At 37.3% G+C, this 20,168-nt stretch overlaps 1 protein-coding gene across 2 annotated transcripts in view; it reads right to left on the bottom strand.

The window, feature by feature from the left end:
- Positions 1-721: 721 nt before the first annotated feature.
- Positions 722-20,168, bottom strand: part of AEBP2 (AE binding protein 2) — a 214,627-nt gene continuing 195,180 nt past the window's right edge. The window contains exon 8 of one of the 2 annotated variants that reach the window (XM_081311504.1): positions 722-912. In XM_081311504.1, the coding sequence (XP_081167630.1) occupies positions 834-912 (79 nt within the window). In that variant the 3' untranslated portion in view covers positions 722-833. The remainder of the gene's footprint in view (positions 913-20,168) is intronic. The other variant, XM_081311501.1, reaches the window with a different exon arrangement.

Raw genomic sequence — 20,168 nt, 5'->3', positions numbered from 1 at the left:
TAGCTACATTTAGGCTGCAATGCCTGGAAGGTTATACCAGTGTGGACCCTGGGCTTCTCATGATATTGTGGAATGAGTGACTTCATTTTGTGGAAATTGATGATTGAGCTATGGACTAGGGTCCTGCACTTTTCTGTATGTCCATGTTACAGTTTAGAAATGAGGTAGTCCCCAAAAGCTCCTTGTGAATACAGGACATAAAACAATTATATTGTGAGAACTATAACCTAATTAGTAGATCAATCAATTTGATTGAGTAATAATTTTGAAAGGACTACTGTACTGGGTGATAACTGTAGGCAGGTGGGGCATGGCAGGAGGAGTAAGTTCACTGGCAACAGGGCCTGAAAGAGTTTACGCCATGCCCTTCTGTCATGATGCTTGGCCTCATTTTGAACCCACAGCAATGAAATCAGTCATCTGTAGACTGAGACCTCTGAAACTGTGAGATCAAAACAAACTCTTCCTCCTTTAAGTTGTTCTGGTCAGGTATTTTAGTCACCTCAATTAAAATCTGATTTACACAGTATGTTATATTTCAACAAACATTTATTACTTTTAATTCCCAAAACATTTCACAAAGGAAGAATATTAGGTTTTCATTACATACAACAAGTTAGGGATCCACAGCCCATACTGCAGGAGCCAACTAAGCCACTGCCCATTCACCAGTGATGGGTGTCTAAGGCTAATTTATTCTCAAAAATTCAACTGTACCCCTTTTTTCCCATTTTTTTCCTGGTTTTTCTTTCTTGCCATCCTCTTACATCTGTGGTTTTTTTTTTCTTTCTAGATATGGTTTTGGTGCTGATGAGACCAGACTTCATTGGATTTCAGAAATCCATCCATTTTTCATTTCTTAAGAGCCATAGTAGCCATAACACAATTGTAGAAAGCAATTGCCATTCAAATCTAAAAAAAAAAAAAAAGAAAGAAAGAAAGAAAGAAGAAAGATAAAAGAAAACACTATTTAGAAGCTAATCCATCTTCATTCTTTTAAAAATTGATCATGGTTCTACTTTGATTCCAACGTTCTCATTTTAAATTCCCATTGAATTTCTTGTATTTTAGTGTTTTGCAAATAAACAAATTTTTATGAATTTCTATTGCAAAGTGCAATATTGGTATTTATGGTTTTATTCTGTATATTTCATTTTCAAGGTCAAAAACAACATTCATTCAATTTCACACTTTATTAAATGTTATGTTGATGTTCCAAATTCCCTTTGGCCCCAACTCTAATCCTTTCTCACTTTTGATTAGTCTATTTCTTCAGAACCACAGCAATAAAACTGCTTCAGAAGAAAGAAGAATGAGAATGTAGTTATTGGTTTTTACAAAGGGCATGGTAATGAATTTATAAAACAATTAGGTAGTAAATAATCACTGATGCAAGATGAGCAGCACAAATGCTTCCTACTGGGATTTTTAAACTTTACAATTAAACTATTGTAAAGAGCAGTGTCTAGCAATTATAATGTCTAATAAAGAATCTGGCCTAAACATTTTTAAATTATTTTTATTGAGCTATTCAAATATAAGCCTCTTTTTTGATGGCATGATTAATGAATAAATGAAATATTGAGTCATCTTCCTTTAAAGACTATCTAATTCTGAGACTAAGTATTTGTTGATTAAAAAAAACTATCAAAAAAGGAACAAAAACCATCCTTTCATTCAGAAAAAATGGAAAAGAACATTTCTGATTTAAAATAGTGGTAAATAATAGTTAAATTCTCTTCCACTACTGAATAATCAAAAAGATTTTCATTTTCCAATGAAAATGTGCATACTTACAATGTATTCAGATATAGTAAAAGCATTATGCAACCATAGATCATTGTTTAAAATATTTATATGCCAACACTATTTTTATTACTGACAAGCAAGTAGGAATAAAACCTTACATGTCTGACCATTCCTGGGGAAGTGACTATGACCCCAAAGTAACATTTTTCTTCCTCTAAGTGTTGATGATTTCTGTGACAATTCTCCATCTGCTTTCCACTATTTTCACAGGCTTTTTAAATTAAGCTTACATGTGTCGGTGTTCCAAGATTATTTTTGTTTTTGCATAAACCATATGGCTCTTTGACAGAGTTGACTATGCCAATAATCATTAGGGAAATATTTAAATGTCATGTCTGTTATGCAAGGGAAAAATCAATGTAAGATGGGATGAAGTTGGGATAGGAAGCACTATTTCTACGTATTCATTCCTAGACCATCTTTAAACAAATGACTGTAAGCTTCTCTTTTGCTTCTAAATCATGAAGTAGTTTAAATTCCATGAAGAAAGTCTTTTGCACAGAATATGTTTGAGCTTATCCAATACTTGAAATCTATAGGAAATGCCCAAGGTTCCCGATGTAACTATGCATTAGCAGTCTTGTTATATTAATTTGACAAGTTTTCCTAAAGATCATGTAAAAAGTCAAGGAATTCCTTTAAAAAACAAACTTACCCCAAGAAGCAAAGAGGAAAAGTCAAACAAACTTGAAACCTCTTTTGTGTTACTGGAGAACTGTTTCAGAAATAATTAGGTCCATGAGAAGTGTCCTGAATTTTTTTTTAACTTTAACCCGTGATTTATTATTCTATCATATGTGACAGTACCCTCCAGCCACACAGTCCTAGAACCCTTAACCCTTAACAACTGAAACTTTGATCCCAAGAAAGGAAAATATACAACAGTTACATTTCCTATTTTAAAATAACATTCATCTTAAGGAGACTTTCTAGAAGACGCAAAAATAAATTTAGATGACATTGCTAAATGGATGTTTCTTTTTTTTATTTTCAAGTAGGCTGGTCTGTCTTACATGTGGAAAGGGCATATGTGTATCTTATAACCCAGAAAAGCTTAGAAGAGCTTCCCTGTCATAATCTCTTCTGCCACTCTGACTTGACCTTATGCCCCCAAATCCCTATTTGCTTCCATTGGCTTAGGCCATTGAAATTCCCTGTCAGAACACTCACAGCTGAGGAAGGGAAGCCATGACACCTGGGCTGTGTGCACTTTCATTTCCTAGCAAAGAGTAGGGTTCCAAGAAAATGAGCTAAGTGTGTTTTCACTGGGGCACTCCCTAGAAAGAGCAGACAGGGGTGAGCAGCTACAGGGGAAACAGTTCAAAAGTTGGACAGGGAGAGAGGTGTCATGAGCACATCAGTTATCTGAAGAAAAACAGGGCAGTGGGACCTAACCTACAATGCCCCAATAAGATTTCAGTCTACAACGACTCAGAAGAGCCATTGCTATTGATCTTTTATTTATTTATTTATTTATTTAGGTACCAGGGATTGAACTCAGGGGCAATCAACCACTGAGCCACATCTTCAGTCCTATTTTGTATTTTATTTAGAGACTCACTGAGTTGCTTAGCACCTCACTTTTGCTGAGGCTGGCTTTGAACTCTCGATCCTCCTGCCTCAGCCTCCCGAGCCACTGAGATTACAAGCATGCACCACTGCACCCAGCTATTGCCCTTTTTGATGAATAAAAATGAGGATGTTGTAATTTTGCTAGTTAATATCCTTTCTGCATCCTGCATCATGAGAGAGAAGGTACCTATATCAGCTCTTTAGAATTATTCAAAGTATATGGGACTTAAAAAAAAAACTTTATCTTGACTAAAATGAAAAAGAATATTTTTAAAAGTAGAAGAGAGAGAGGAAGGGGGAAAGAGGGTTTTTGTTGTTGTTGTTGTTGTAAAGATGTTCCATGATGGTCAGACATATATAGAATATACCTACTGACTACGTGTAATACATAGCATTATGGACAGATGTACATTTGCAATGAAAAAATGTATAAATGAAGAGACCATTATCCAGGTTCCTCCTAGGTAAAACCACTTCTTTTTTAACATTTTTATGAGTGCATTATAACTATGCTGGGATTCATTTTCATACATATTCACATAAAAGCTTGCTCAATTTCAGTCCCCAGTTTTTCCCCTTTCCCCCTCTTCCTGCCTCCCTTCATCCCCTAAATCTGCTCTATTGGTCTTCCTTCCATTTATTTACTTATTTATTTATTTTTAACTGGTGCACTATAGTGACATATAAAAGCAGAATGCACTGTGGTATGTTCGCACATGCACATAGCATAATTTGATCAGCCCAACTCCCCACTTCTTTCCCATTTCCTCTCCTCTTCCCTCCTGCTTTATCCCCAGCTCTACTCTATTGCTCTCTCTTCTATTTTTGAGAGGTCCCCTGCTTTTAATTCCTTTTTTCTCTCTATCTTCTACATCTGAGAGAAAACATTTGACACCTGACTTTCTGAGTCTGGCTTATTTCACTTAACATGATGTTCTCTGGTCTCATCCACTTACCAGCAAATGACATTATTTCACTGTTCTTTATGGCTGAGTAAAGATCCACTGTGTATACATACCATATTTTCTTTATCTATTCATCCATTGACGGACACTTAGTTTGGTTCCATAACTTGGTTATTGTTAATTGTGTTGCTATAAATATAGGTAATATGCCTATATTACCGTAGTATCCTTATTTCCATTATTTTTGGATAGATTCCAAGAAGTAGGATGGTTGGGTCAAATGGTGGTCCCATTCCTAGTCTTTTGAGTAATCTTCATAATGCTTTCCAAAGTGATTGTGATAATTTGCAATCCCATTGACAACGTTTAAGTGTCTTTTACCCCACATCCTCACCAGGAATTTTTTTTTATTATTATTCTTGATGATTGCCATTCTGACTGATGTGAGATGAAATCTCAATGTAGTTTTAATTTGCATTTTCCTGATTGCTAAGAATGTTGAACATTTTTTCATGTATTTGTTGGCCATTTGTATTTCTTCTTTTGAGAAATATCTCTTTAGATCTTTCACCCATTTATTGAGTGCATTATTTGTTTTTTCATTGTTAAATTTTTTAATATCTTTAATTTTGTTTATTTATTTTCCTACGGTGCTGAGGATTGAACCCTTGTGACTCACATGTGTGAGGCAAGTGCTCTGCCACTGAACTGTACAGCCCCAGTCCCTTCAGTGTTAGATTTTTTAAAAATTCTTTATATATTCTGGGTTTTAACCCCTGTTGGAAGAGTAGCTGGTGAAAATCTTCTCCCATTCTGTAGGCTTTCTCTTCACACTCTTGTTTTCTTGCTGTGCAGAAATTTTGTAATTACGCAAAACCACTTACAAAGCTAATTAATCATGATAATAATAGGAGTAGACATAATGGTTCAAGGAAGTAGAAAGTACTTTTTGCTTCGAAGCTGTGGGAATGGCATTTGAAGGTTCTTCCTGTGTTTAAAGTAAAAGTTTTACCAAACCAAATCATGTAATCCCAAATGTTCGAATTCAGACAGTTCTTATTGGAAATCTAAGGGAGAACCTAAAGAAAAGTACCTTGCCTTTTGATTAAATAAAGGTAAATTTTTCTTAAAGAAATTTTCTTTCAATCATCTACTCTGGTTTTCCCAGTTTCCCTTTAGGTAGACACATTTCTTCTCTTGCCATTGTAGAAACTCTGCATTATCCACCCACTGTTCACTCTGACCAGGCCCTTCTGTCACTGGGGGCAGAGCCATTATCTGGACATCTTGAGGTCCTTGGACTCCCTTGTCCATACTGCTCTGTGCGACTGACCAAAGGATCACAGAACTCTCTTTGAGTGGTCCTGGAGAGCTCCAGCTGTGGTACACTGTTTACAGTCGTGTCTTATTTTCAAGAAAGAAAGAAAGATTTTTCCATTGCATCATTTTAATACTTCTAATGCGGAGGCTCAATCACCTCCTCTCTGTGGGATTTACACAGCTTATGCACGCATGGCCCCTGACGCTGATGACACTGCATTCCCCCCAGATTTTAATAAATTTCCTCAGACAATTCATTTCCTGGAACATGACAACATAGCACATCTGGCTCTCCAGCCCCCCTCTCATCCCTTCACACAAATAAACAACAAAAATGGTTTTGCCTCATCACTGAAAAATATATGAACTATAATACAAACTCTTTAAAATATGTTCAAATTAACTTATATAGCATCTATTAACTGTTAGAGTTCCTCATCCTTAAGTGTATTATTTTATTTAGTCACCCTCTGAGGGGGTTTTTACTCTCATTTTGAAACCAAGAAAAGTGAGGCACAGAAACGTAAGTAAATTTCCCAAAATCACAAGCTAGCATGACAAAGCCAGGCACAAACCAGACCGTGAGATGTCAGAACATAAGGAACACTTGACCTTTTCTTCTCATTTGATTCCAAGTGGTAGTAGCCTCTACACTGTCTCCAGAATCACCCTTCCAATTCCACAGCAAGGCCAGGCCCTCACCAGGGTACTGGTCTCCCCACTTATTGTTCCCATCCCACCCACAACATGCATTTCCAGAAGAAAGTTTCCAATACACTATGACCATCACATCACACTCCTAATTAAGAAGCCCCTATTGTTTGTCAGATTATCTTCAGAAGTTCAAGCCGCTTCTGCTAAGAAGTCACTCTCTGTTCCAGGTTTCTTAGCACTTCTTACATCTATTTAACAAAAGCTTGTTTGACACTGACGACACAGCAGAAGGGTTTCTTGTCACTAAGGAACTTATAAGGGAAGGTAGATATTTAAACCAGAGCATGAAAGGTGGTGTTACAGGTGCTCAGTAACACAGTGGACCCTCCATATCCATGACTTCCACATCCATTCACTCAACCAATGAGGACTGGAAATATTTGGGAAAAAAATGTTATGTTTGTATTCAACATGCACAGAATTTTCATTACTCCCTTTCATTACTCCCTCAATAACACACCAAGTATCTAACAGCACTTACATTGTATTAGGTATTATAAATAATCTAGAGAGAGTTGAAAGTATGCTGGAGGACATGCATGGATTAAATGCAAATACTGTGTCATTTTATTTTAAAAGTCTTGAGCATCCACAGATTTTGGTATCTGAAGGGGTCCTGGAACCAATCCCTTACAGACACGGGGGTGACTGCATTTGGAAAACACAACAGATGTGAAGGAAGTGTGACCAGTGGTCGGCTTTGAAGAAGGCAGATTGGGAGAGTCTGGGGTGCTGGGGGTGCTAGACGGGACAGGCACTCATGCAGGAAGAAGCAACAGGAGACACAGCATAGAAAAACCATGGAGTAAGGTCTAGTCCACCTACCATAACCACAGGAGACCGCGCCAAGCAGGGCAGCGCAAAATTAGAGTCATGGTGCAAAAGCAAGTTTGGTTGGATTAGATTTGATGCTTAAGGATGTACTAAGTTCACCCCACACTGTTCCTTTCAGTACCTGACTCTTCATTGATAATTACAATCTCAGAACTCATATTTGCTGATTTATAGATACAAGCCAGCTCTGCCAAGTATTTTACAAACATTATTTCATTTGATTTTACTTACATCTTATAACAGTACTAAGAAGTAAGTATAGTTATTCCAGTTTTACACATAAGGCAACTGAGGCCAAATATAAGTAATCTTAATAACCTCATCTAAAAACCACCTGAATTTCTTTACCTAAATTCATATTTCAAATGATAAAAAATAAATAAATAAATAAATTCACAAGGCACTTTTAGTCTTAAAAGTCTTTAGCATCATCCAAAGTTTGAAATTTATTCATTGGTCCCCCAAAAGGGGGCAGAGATTAGAGCAATTTTTCTCCTATAGCATCTTGCATAGAGCTGGGAAAAGCATAAATGTCTTAAAACTCCAGCTTAAAGTTGAGTTAAATAAATTCATAAAAAGTTCTTTTACAAAAGGTAGCAGAATACAACAGTCACTAATATGCCATTATGTAATAATGTGAGTATGTAACAGTTGTGATTCTGCAATCTGTATTTGGGGTAAAAATGGGAGCCCAAAACCCAATTGAGTCTAATGTATGAAAGATGATATATCATGAGCTCTGTAATGTTTTGAACAATCAATAAAAAAAAAAGTTCTTTTACAACTGATTCACTACATTTTGCATTGAAATATGTTGATTTGTTTTTTATAGTGTTCCTCATAACCTGGAAGTGCTGTGAATCTGTTAGCCTTTGTCCATCATGGCCAGGCTGAGCACCACAGTCTTGGTCAATCAAAGCCTATGAAAGTAGGACCAGCCCCTGCCTCCACCTCAGTGTATGAGGATGTATCAAGTACATCACAGCCATCCAATAAATTCCAAATAACAACTTCAGAGCAGAATACAAAACTTTGTTTTAAAGCTCTCCAGTCAGTTCTATAGAAGCACAGTAATTACAGGAGAAGGCATTTTAATTCATTTGTTTTTGTTTTGTTTTGGTTTGGTTTTGGTTTTATTGTTTTGTTTTATTTTGTGGTAGTGGGAACTGAATCCAGGGGTGCTTTACCACTGAGCTACATCCCCAGACCTTTTTTATTTTATTTTTTTTTTTTTGAGACAGGATCTCACACAGTTGCTGAGGCTGGACTCAAACATGCCCTCCTCCTGCCTCAGCCTCCCCAGTCATTGGAATTACAGGTATACCCCACCATGCCCAACCACCTGTCTTATTTTAGAATTGTCTAGAATCCATTAATATCAACCAAGAGGACTTCAGAAGTTTCTAGATCAAAATATTGCTGAGGAATTCTTGTTCCAACACTTAGTAACCATGTGGCTGGATTACTGTATTTTTTTTTCCCCTGTATTCTTGATTCTCTGTTATCTGGGGCCTCCCTGTCAGAGTGAGAGTGCCCCTCCAGCTCTGGCCAATTCTTAGATAGAAGCTATCTCCTTTGCAAGTGCACCTTTCACATGCAAACCAATCAATCCAGATGTATTGATCTAAACTACCTTCTGGGTCATATCTCCCACCCCTCCTGCTCCAGCCCATATTCTTCTGCCCTAATCATCAGGAAAATGAGGGGCACTCTCTACTTATTGGAGTCTGAAATTGTTCAAATTAGCCAATCATATGCCTGCTCACCTTGCCTCCTTTGTTCCCTCCTGTAGACCCACAATCAGGGCTCTTGTCCACACTTGCTTTCTTCTTCCTCCTTCCTCCTGACTGATTCTGGTACTTCCCCATGTGGCCCTTCATGATATGACATGCCTCCTGTTTCCAGGGAAACAGAAAAACTATAATATGGACCGGTGGTGCACAACTGTAACCCCACGCTCAAGAGGCTGAGGCAGGAGGATCACTTAAACCCAGGAGTTCAGAGCCATCCTGGGCAATATGGCAAGACCCCATCTCAAAAAAATGTCTTCCTTTATGACATTTATTTTCATGTTCACGTCTTATCATACTTGATTAGAAAACATCCAAGGTAACATTTAAAACTTGACCTAGCCAGGCACAGTGGCACATACCTGTAATCCTAGCAGCTCGGGAAGCTGAAACAGGAGAATCGCCAAGTTCAAAATTAGCCTCAGCAGGATATACAATCAATCAACAAGTACATGAAAAAATGCTCACCATCTCTAGCAGTCAGAGAAATGCAAATCAAAACCACCCTAAGATACCATCTCACTCCAGTAAGATTGGCAGCCACTATGAAGTCAAACAACAACAAGTGCTGGCGAGGATGTGGAGAAAAGGGTACACTTGTACATTGCTGGTGGGACTGCAAATTGGTGCGGCCAATTTGGAAAGCAGTTTGGAGATTCCTGGGAAAGCTGGGAATGGAACCACCATTTGACCCTGCTATTGCCCTTCTCAGACTATTCCCTGAAGACCTTAAAAGAGCATGCTACAGGGATACTGCCACATCAATGTTCATAGCAGCACAATTCACAATAGCTAGACTGTGGAACCAACACAGATGCCCTTCAATAGATGAATGGATAAAAAAAAATGTGGCATCTATACACAATGGAGTACTATGCAGCAATAAAAAATGACAAAATCATAGAATTTGCAGGGAAATGGATGGCACTAGAGCAGATTATGCTTAGTGAAGCTAGCCAATCCCTAAAAAACAAATACCAAATGTCTTCTTTGATATAATGAGAGTAACTATGAACAGAGCAGGGAGGAAGAGTAGGAAGAAAAGATTAACATTAAATAGAGACATGAGATGGGAGGGAAAGGGAGAGAAAAGGGAAATTGCATGGAAATGAAGGGAGACCCTCATTGCTATACAAAATTACATATAAGAGGTTGTGAGGGGAATGGGAAAATAAACAAGGAGAGAAATGAATTACAGTAGATGGGGTAGAGAGAGAAGATGGGAGGGGAGGGGAGGGGGGATAGTAGGGGATAGGAAAGGTAGCAGAATACAACAATTACTAATAGGGTATTATGTAAAATTGTGGATGTGTAACCGACGTGATTCTGCAATCTGCATTTGGGGTAAAATTGGGGGTTCATAACCCACTTCAATCTAATGTATGAAATATGATATGTCAAGAGCTTTGTAATGTTGTGAACAACCAATAAAAAAAAATTAACACTCCTCAGTGGAAAAAAAAAAATTAGCCTCAGCAATGGCCAGACTAGGCGCTAAGCAATTCAGTGAGACCCTGTCTTTAAATAAAATACAAAATAGGGCTGGGGATGTGGCTCAGTGGTCAAGTGCCCCTGAGTTCAATCCCTGGTATCAAAAAAAAAAAAAAAAAAACTGTGACCTTTGGGAAATTTTGGACGTCCCTGTGGCTCAGGTTCCACATGTTTACAATGAATGTAACATTACCTGCCTCAATAAAACTAAGTGCTAAGTCATAAAAATCATTTATTCTAAACTTCACGTTCTAAGCCAGTAGACATTATAACTATGGATTACTTGTAGTTTTGACATTCATCTGTGGGTGAGAAACACTGGAGTTTCATAACATCTTAATAATGTCCAGTTTTGTAAAGGAAGAAATTAAACTGAGTGCAACGCGTGTGTGGTTTCAGTGAATGGTCCTGGTCATGGCCCCAAAGTCTGTAGTTAACGTGGCTTCCTACAGTCGGATCAATGCATTATTCTTATTATGTAATGAAACTTCCTTTGATTTTCTTTGGAAAATGTCCTCCCACTTCCCTCCCCCAAAAAAGTTGGCTGATGATATAAAAAAAAAAAGATTAAGTAAATAAACTGAAGAAAGAGATGGTTGCAAGCCAGAAAATGTAAGTTTTGGATAAATTAAAGGGCTAAATATTGAATTCAGCAAAAGCTGAATTCAATCATATATTATGATGCAAAGTTGACCATATGCTCTATATAAAAACAGCAAAAAGCAATTCTTTAGACTGTTTCAAGCAGCACACCATCAAGTACGAAAAATGCTTATATATGGGAAATCAAACCAACTAAAAATAAAAAGGAGGAGGTCATCTCATGGAAGGAAAAAATGCATAAAAACAGATGACTCCAGTAAATGTGATTAAAGAAAAAGCCAGAAGCTTGTAAAAGAAAAAGAAGTTCCGGGAAAGCAATAGAAAACCGGGGCACTGGACTGACCTTTGCTGTGAATAAAGGGAGATTTAAAGTGTTAACATATGAAATTATTGCTATATCTCATGATTACTTCATGTGCTAGGAAAAAGTGCTTTGTTAACACTTTAAATCTCCCTTTATTCACAGCAAAGGTCAGTATTTTCTCCAGCACCAAAGAATGCATTGCATTATATATTACAACAAATATTCAGTACTTTTAAATACTTTTAAAATATTTTTTAAATCACAATCATGGAATCAATGGTATTAATTACTTAAAAGAAGTCAACTTTAAGGTTTAGATTACATTTGAATATAACTGAAACAACAGGCTTCATTATAGGACAAATGGATTTTTTTAAAAAATCTTAAAAATCTTTCTTCTTCCTATCAGAACAGTTTTCAGTCCAAATATAGAATCTAACTATGAGGAATAAGGCAAGGAGTATGCAGATTATGACACCAAAGTGGTTTTTTTGTGCATGTGAATGAAAAAAAGCTCAAGAAGCAGATAGGCAGAAGGATCTGGAAAGGGATCCAGAGAAAGAAATTAAAGCCCACATACCACCTACGTGGACAACAACCTGATAGAAATCAGTCACCCCAAAAGACATCTCCAAATCTGCATGCCTGGCCTAGTTAGATGAGCCAGGGATATCACATCAGTTGTTGGTGACATGAGCACACCTGAAATTTGCATATGCTCCTGTGAGAAACCAGGAAATTCTGAAAACAATATACTTGTTAAAGGATAATTTTATTTATTTTTTTAAAGAAGATACAATAATGACAACCATACAAATATAAACTGAACATCTGTCAAAAATTGTATTTAACTCATTCATTAATAAGGGAATCAGAAAAATTTTACAATTGGTTCAAAGGAGAATTCAAAGATTTTATATATGTACATATTATATATAATGTGTATAAAATACAACACATATATACGTTTGTACATATATATGGCAATAAATATTCACAAATAGATCTAAAATGGGTCTACCCACAGGGCAATAAAAAAATTGTATTCCACTGGATACAATTCCTGTGGACAAGAATCATTTGCATTGTTAGGTGGTTTTGTTTTGTTTTGTTTTGTTTTACAATTTACAAAATTGTAAAACAGCTCAAAGACAATGAAAGAAATCAGATAAACTACAAGAACACACCAGATTATGCCTTGGTTTCCATTAAAGACACCCAATAATCTCTTCATTCAGTTCAGTCCCACACAATAGTTGGAAAAGATCTGAGATCCACAGAAAAAGTCAAGAGTATGCAGAGACCTCATTGCAGAGATAAAGGCATATCCCATGGTCATTATCAGTGGACATCCAGGGAACGACCGGGAACAAGGATCCAGGCAGCCCTCCATGGATGCCTGGTTATCGAGGTGAGAGACCATTCAGTGGAGCCAGCCAGGGACAGAGCGTAAAGGCCCTTTCTCCTGCTCCCATCCAGATACTAAGCTTCTGCTGAATTCAGACACAATACTGGGAAGAATAAATGAGGAGAAACCCCCTGAGAGGTAGAAAGGTTAAAATTAATGACTTTTAACAGAAAGAGGTCATTTTTAAAATGAAGAATATGGGTTACTTTTAACTGACCAGTGATACTGCTCCCCTCAAAAACTTCATAACTTGAAGTCCCAACTCCAAGAACCTCTAAATGTGACTGTATTTGAAGATAGGCCCTTTAAAGAGCTAGCTAACTTGAGGCCCTAAGTGTGGGCCCCAACTCAATCTGACTGGTATTATAAGTAGAAGAAACCTGAACCCAGGTTCATGTGCACCTAGGGAAAGCCATGTAAGCACACGCAGAGCAGGTGGCTTTCTGCAAAGCCAAGAGGAGAGGCCTTGGCAGATACCAATCCTGCCAACACCTTCACCTTGGACTTCCAACCTCCAAAACTGCTTGAAAATAGATTTCTGTTGTTAAGGCATCCAATCTAAGGCATTTTTATCATGGCAACCCTTACTAAATAACACAAGGTTTTAAGGGGTCTTCCTCCCAATTCCACATCAGAAGGGGTAAAAACAAGATGAGAGATTGGTTATGTAAAGTAACAAGTTACCTGTTTGTTCTTCAATTTGGGACATCTGTGTACATTTTATCCTATTATATTGGATGAGCACTTCATAAAGTTTGGACACATTCTCAGACTCAGGGTTGCAAACAATTTTTGATAGTCATAGTTTTTCAGTGGAGCAAAGACTTACGACCACTAAAGAAATAAGTTTCAAGGAACTCATGTCAGATACACATAGCAGTTTGGAAAAAAAGAAAACATACTGCTGCTATGGTTTGAATCTTTATTCCCCCTCCAAAATTAATGTGGAAACAATCTACATTGTGGTGCCATTAAAAGGCGGGACCTTTAATGGCATACAGGTTTTGCCCTCACCCTCATGAATGGATTAGCACCTTATATAAGGGCTGGAGGGAATTAGTTAGGTCCTTTTGTCACTCCACCATCCTCCATACCAGGACGCCACTATAAAGTGCCATCAATGGAGCAGTCCCCTCACCAGATGCTAAACTTTGATTGTAAACTTCCCAGCCTCCAAGACTATGAACAATAGTAAAGAATTTCCATTCTTTATAAATTACTCAGTCTCAGGTATTTTGTTATAGTAGTACAAATGGACTAAGACAACTGTCAATCATGGTTTTAGAATCCAACTCAAGAATATCTTATTTCTAGGGGCTGGAACTGTAGCTCAGTGGCAGAGCACTTGCTTAGCATGTGTGAGGTACTGAGTTCGACCCTCAGCACCACATAAAAAAATGAACAAATAAAACAAAGGCCTCCTGTCCATACACAACTACAAATATAAATAAAAATAATATCTTATTTCTAGTTTTATATCTTCTGCTTAATATTTATTCCTTTAATCATTTCCATTGCTGTTAAAGCTGCTGCTTCTGAGGAAGCCCAACACTGATAGAACCTGCAGAAGGTCTGAAGTACTATTTTGCTTTGCTTTTCTTTGCTTTGTTCTGGTATCAGGGATTGAACCCAGGGGCACTTAACCACCAAGCCACATCCCCAGCACTAAGTTGCTTAGAAGCTCACTAAGTTGCTGAAGCTGGCTTTGAACTTGCAATCCTCCTGCCTCAGCCTCCAGAGCTGCTAGGATTACAGGCATATTTCACTACACATGGCCTAAAGTACTCTTTTTTAACTTTAGCCCACCTTGATCTGACTATAGCATATACCAAAAAAGTGAGCGCCATTCACTTTAGGGTTAAAGAGTCAGATAATATCACAGGTGACATACCCATATGATGACAGCACCTAATGTGCCCATGCCATGGACTTTATTTGCTAGGATGGTGTCTATTTTAATGGCTTTATAAATGACTTTAATCAGCTATGTATACCAACACTAGAGATCTAAGGTGGTCATTTACATTTTGTTTTAATTTATTGAACTCCATAGGATAAATTATACTAATGAGTGGTATTTCTGAACTCAAATTTTTTAAAATGTATCCGTTATTTAATTAGGTTCTTAGTAAGAAATTTAGAACACCATTTTGTAAGGATGAATTCCATTTTTTAGAGCAAAAACCGATCGCATGCAGCCCTGAAGCTGAGAAATAGTTTTGCTCTGGGGTAAAACTTGTGAGTGCAGAGCTTTCTGATCAGCCTTGTGCTGGTGAGGTGTTTGGGGATTTTCACGTTGCTGATATCAATCTCTGTGGAGGTGATGATAACAAATTTCTGGTGTGTTCTACACGGAGGAACTCAATTGAGGGCAAAAGGTCCAGCCACAAGGAACAAGCCACTGCTCAGCTCTTGCCTCTATGGTGCCCAGTAAGGGTCATCAACATGGTCCCAGGAGTGATGCTGCACACAGGTTTCTCACTAGATGACTGGAGATTTTTTTTTTTTTTTTGACGTGGTTCAAGAGCTTTTGTGACACATCTTCAGTAGGATACTGTCTAAGCATTTTGCAGAGCTTGATCATTCTGGTACCACCATTCTTGTCACCACCAACTGCTTTTGTCACAGTAGCAAGAACCTTCTCCTTCTTCTTCTTTTCAACTTGGATTTAGCAGCTGAGTATTTCCCCTCCTACATGGTCTTTCCCAAATACAGAGCAGATGGGAAGCATCTCCAATTTCTCTAATCAGGATCAGGTTTCAGCTGCAGTGGGGCTTGGCTTCCCCTTCTTGGGCTTCTTAGCATTAGGGTTATCCTTTCTAATGCACCAATGGCATCAGCCTTCTTGGCTCCAGGTTTCTTTTCCTTAGTATCTCAGCCCTTTCACCCACAATCTTGCAAAACAGGGAAGAGTGATCTCAAGTTTTCCTGATGGGTTCGTAATATATTCCTCAAAATATCATGGAACTGTGGGCTGGGGTTGCAGCTCAGTGGTTAAGCGCTTGCCTCGCATGCATGAGGCACTGGGTTTGATCCGCAGCAACACATAAAATAAGTAAATAAGTAAAATAAAGATATTGTGTCCATCTGCAACTAAAAAAAAAATTCTTTTTTAAATATCAGAGAACTGTAAGTATTGTGAGAAAATTCCCCTTCAGAACATAAAACCAGCATCGGCATGAGGCCAAGCCTCCCCATTTCTACAAAGTAGAGCAATAGAACTATTAAATTGCAAGTAAAAAAATTCACCTTAACTTAAAATTATCCTCATCTTTCTATTTGTTAAGGTTCTGGTGTCAAAGTTTCAAGCAACTCTTTTGATGAGCAATTCCTGGCCACCGTAGCAATTCTAGCTGCCATGGCTAGAAGATAATATTGTATGCACTAAAACGAAATGCCCAGATGAAAGATGGGCAGAGGGAACTAAGCCAAGTGAAAACAGGACTGCCCAAACTCTGCCTCTTGCTGAAGAAAGCTCCTGTGAACTGTTATGCCAGGGAAACTACTACTTAACATTTCAAAACAAGCCTTTACATGGTCAGCTCAGAACAGGGAAAGAGATGGGAGCTAGGGGGTATGCTGCAGGCAAGAAGAGCATCCCTAAATGGTTTTTCTGCCTTATTTGATTACTTATTAATTTGTCCAACAAATACTTGTTGAAAATAGACTCTGTGCAAGAATGCTAGGCAACAAAGAAGACTTGAAAAGAATCCACATTCTCAAGGTTACTTAAGGTTCAATAGGTATGAAAAATAAATGAACAAACTGTTTCAACACAGTGTTTTTAAATGCTAATACAGGTAAGTACAGGGATTTTCCTAAGCAGTGTTGGGAAGGAGGAAGACAATAGAAGCTTTCTGAAAGAGCAACTCTAAAAGGTATCAACTCTAAAAGGTATTCTACTCAGTGATCACTAGATTAGAAACCCATGATTTTATTTTATGTATTTATTATTTTTTTTTTTTTTTTGGTGGCATAAGAGATTAAACCCGGGGCACTCTACTACTAAGCCACATCCCTGACCCACTTTTTATTTTTTGTGATTTTTTAAATTTATTTTTTATTCTAAAATGTTATATATGACAGCAGAATGCATTACAATTCATATTACACATATAAAGCACATTTTTGCATATTATTTGGGGGGGTATTTTTATTTTTTGAAGTTGTACATGGGCGGCATGACTTTGTTTTATTTGTTTCATTTTTATGTGTGCTAAGGATCGAACCCAGTGCCTCACACATGCTAGGCAAGCACTCTGTGTCTGAGCTACAGCCCCAGCCCTTATTTTTTGTTTTGAGATGGGGTCTCACTACGTTGCCCACACTGACCTCCATTTGCCACCTACCTGCCTCAGCCTTCCCCTGATCCCAGGAATTACAGGTATGTGCCACAGCACCCAGCTAAAACCCATGAACTTTGACCTGGGAAAAGGTGTCCCCAGGCAAAAGTATCTGGTACAGAAACATTGCTACGCCAATTTCAGCAAGAAAGAAAAACACAAATATGGCATTTCCAAATTTAGTCAACTAGGGACATTGAGTCAGGCCAACTTAAAAACAAGCATGAAATTTAATCATTCCAAGGAGTTGAGTATTATCCCTTATCTGCTAATCTAAAATTAAATTTCCCGTTTAGCTTTGACATAGAGACTATTTATTTATAGACATTGAGAAAAAGAAGAAGAAAAGCAAAAATCTTAATCCAGGTCATAGTTCTTAAAACCCAAAGCAGTGAGAAGAAAGCGACACCTAATGGCTGGTTTACTTCAAAACATCTCTGGTTGCACCCTAAAACTCAAGATGGAAAAAAAGAATTTTAACATAAACCATCAAAGATAACCTCAAAAGTCATTCTAAAAAGTCGAAAATGTCATCTAGCCCTCTGGGAGAATATTTCCATGCTAACTTGCTGGGCTGTAGAAATAGTTGACAAGAACGCATTCCAAAGATTAACCATAAACAGCCCAAGTGCTATGAGACCTCAGGGTAAGATTTTGTTTTCAGTCTTGTGACAAATAATAACAAACATTTAGGAGGTACAGATATGTGCCAGACCCTGTTCTAAGTGCCTCCTATATTAACTCATTTAAAGATACTTTTCCACAATCCACAATATTTTTTCAAATAAATAATAAGTTCTGTTAAACCCTTAAGGCTGAAATAGAAATGAATTAATGCTGTGAAAAGATGAGAATATTAATTTAATTACTTCTTGGAATAGAATTGTGAAAGCTTGAGAGGTCAGAGTTCATCCTGTTTCTCTGGAGTTGTTTAAATCTATCCCATGAGAGGAGACATAGCTTTTTTACTTACTTTTACTTATTCCTTAATTCTTTCTATCCTGTTCTTTGCTTTCTTGTCCTAATTTGCAACAAGTATTTTTTTTCCAAACTTCTTTACACCATTCCTAAATTTTGCTGGGAGTTCCTAGACTTAAGACGTAAACTGTTGGAGTTAACTCTTTCCAAGTATCTCCCTCCAATTCTAGAAATAGTTATCGGGCAAAAAGTGGCTTCTGGCTTCAATTTACTGGGTCCGACATCCAGGCTAATACCAAGAATGAGAATGGGAATCTCAACCTGTCTTTTCTATAGCAAAACATCTTTAAATAAAATCAAATTATAACCTGTAATATGTATTGCCTATTAAAAAATCTTAATTTTATTATTGTGTGAACATCACCTGATTTTATTAAATGTCAAACAACTTAAATGACTCCTAAATTTAAATGTTTCATCTTTCATTAAATTACAGAAATCATATTTATCCTCATATAGAATTTTAGCAGTCAACGAATTACATGTAGTCTTCTGTCCTTTTTTATACCTTTTTGTTAATTATTTTAACTATCCATATTTATGGGACAGAGTATAATAATTTCATACAAGTATACAATGTGTAATGATCAAACCAAGGAAGTCAACATTTCCATTTTTTAATTTAATTTAAATTCATTTTTAACTGATACTTTAAAGCATTCATTTACTTTGTATTATTTTATGGGATGCCATGTGAACTTTCAGTACATGTACGCATTTTGTTATGTCTAAAATCTGATGAACCATATCTATCTCTCCAAACATTTGTCATTTGTTCATGATGAAAATATTCAAAATCCTTTCTTCTGGCTTTTTGAAATGGACAGTACATAATTGCTATCTATAGTGCCCCTACTGTGCGGTAGGTAGCTCACTGGACTTCACACTCTTAACTAACCATAGCTTCAGCTTTTGGTAATAATCACTCCTTTGCAACTGATAAAGAAACATTACTTCACATCTTATAGACTCATAATTCACTCTGATGCATCTTTTGCTCTTAATACCCCTGATGCATGTCTCTGCTATACATGAAAGTTTTCTCCCCTTTTCTTTAATAGTCAGAACAGAAAAGCATACTCTGTGTAACAACCAGAATGTGTAAAACCCATTGCTGATGTTTCTCCAATCAAGAAGAGAGAATCTGTTGAGAACAAATTTCTACAAGGTTCAACCTACTTTTCTTGAAATTTGGATATTCTGTTCATAATGCATTAGGCAGAGACTACACTAAAATTATCTATTAACCAAGATAATAATCTCCAGCTCCTTCCAAATCTCTTAGAAGAGTTGATCATTTTGTACTCCTCAGAACAAAATGAGCACACATTGCAGACTCAGAACCCAGAACCATCACGGAGAATTCAAGCTGTCTACTGCTGAATGGACAAATCCCCTGACCTATATAATTTGTTGGTGATTTCCAGAAGCATGGAGAATAAGAATTTTGTTTTGTTTCAGGTTTTTTTTTTTCCTATTATTCCTCTCAAAGAGGAAGAACTATAAAAGAAAAAGAAACTCTTAAGCTGGGCACAGTGGTGTCCACCTGCAATCCCAGCTACTTGGAAGCTAAAGTAGGAGGATCACAACTTCCAGGCCAGCCTGGGCAACATAACAAGACCCTGTCTCAAACTAAAACTAGAAAGGACTGGGAACGTAGCTCAGTTATGGAGTGTCCCTGGGGTGAATCCCCAGTACCAAAAAGAACAAAAAAAGAAAATCCATCCCTTTCTTATTCCATCTGTAAAAAGGAAGGAGCATTGTGGTCAAGTCTCTGAATTTGGGGAAAAGAAAAAAAGAAATTATAAAGTTCTCCATCATTTAAGTCCCCAAACTCCCTCACAATCCAGATGTGGGACCCCCCCTCTTGGCTTCTCCCCAAACACCTCCTCCACCTTTCTCAGGAAACACTGTCTCCTATAAGAGAGTCTGGCACAACTTGGGCTATTGGTAAATGTTTCTCAAATTAATTAACTAGTTAATTATGATACAGACAATTGGAAGCTTAATTCCAACTTGTTCACAGGTCAGTTTCTCTGGCTATAGTCAGCCTGTTACTACAGTAATTTCAATTTCAAGGTTTTATTTCCAGAGATG

Source organism: Spermophilus citellus, assembly GCF_964194105.1.
Source record: "Spermophilus citellus genome assembly, chromosome: 10".
Lineage (NCBI taxonomy): Eukaryota > Metazoa > Chordata > Mammalia > Rodentia > Sciuridae > Spermophilus > Spermophilus citellus.
The sequence above is the reverse complement of the archived record's forward strand: the minus strand, read 5'-3'. Positions and strand labels throughout refer to the sequence as shown.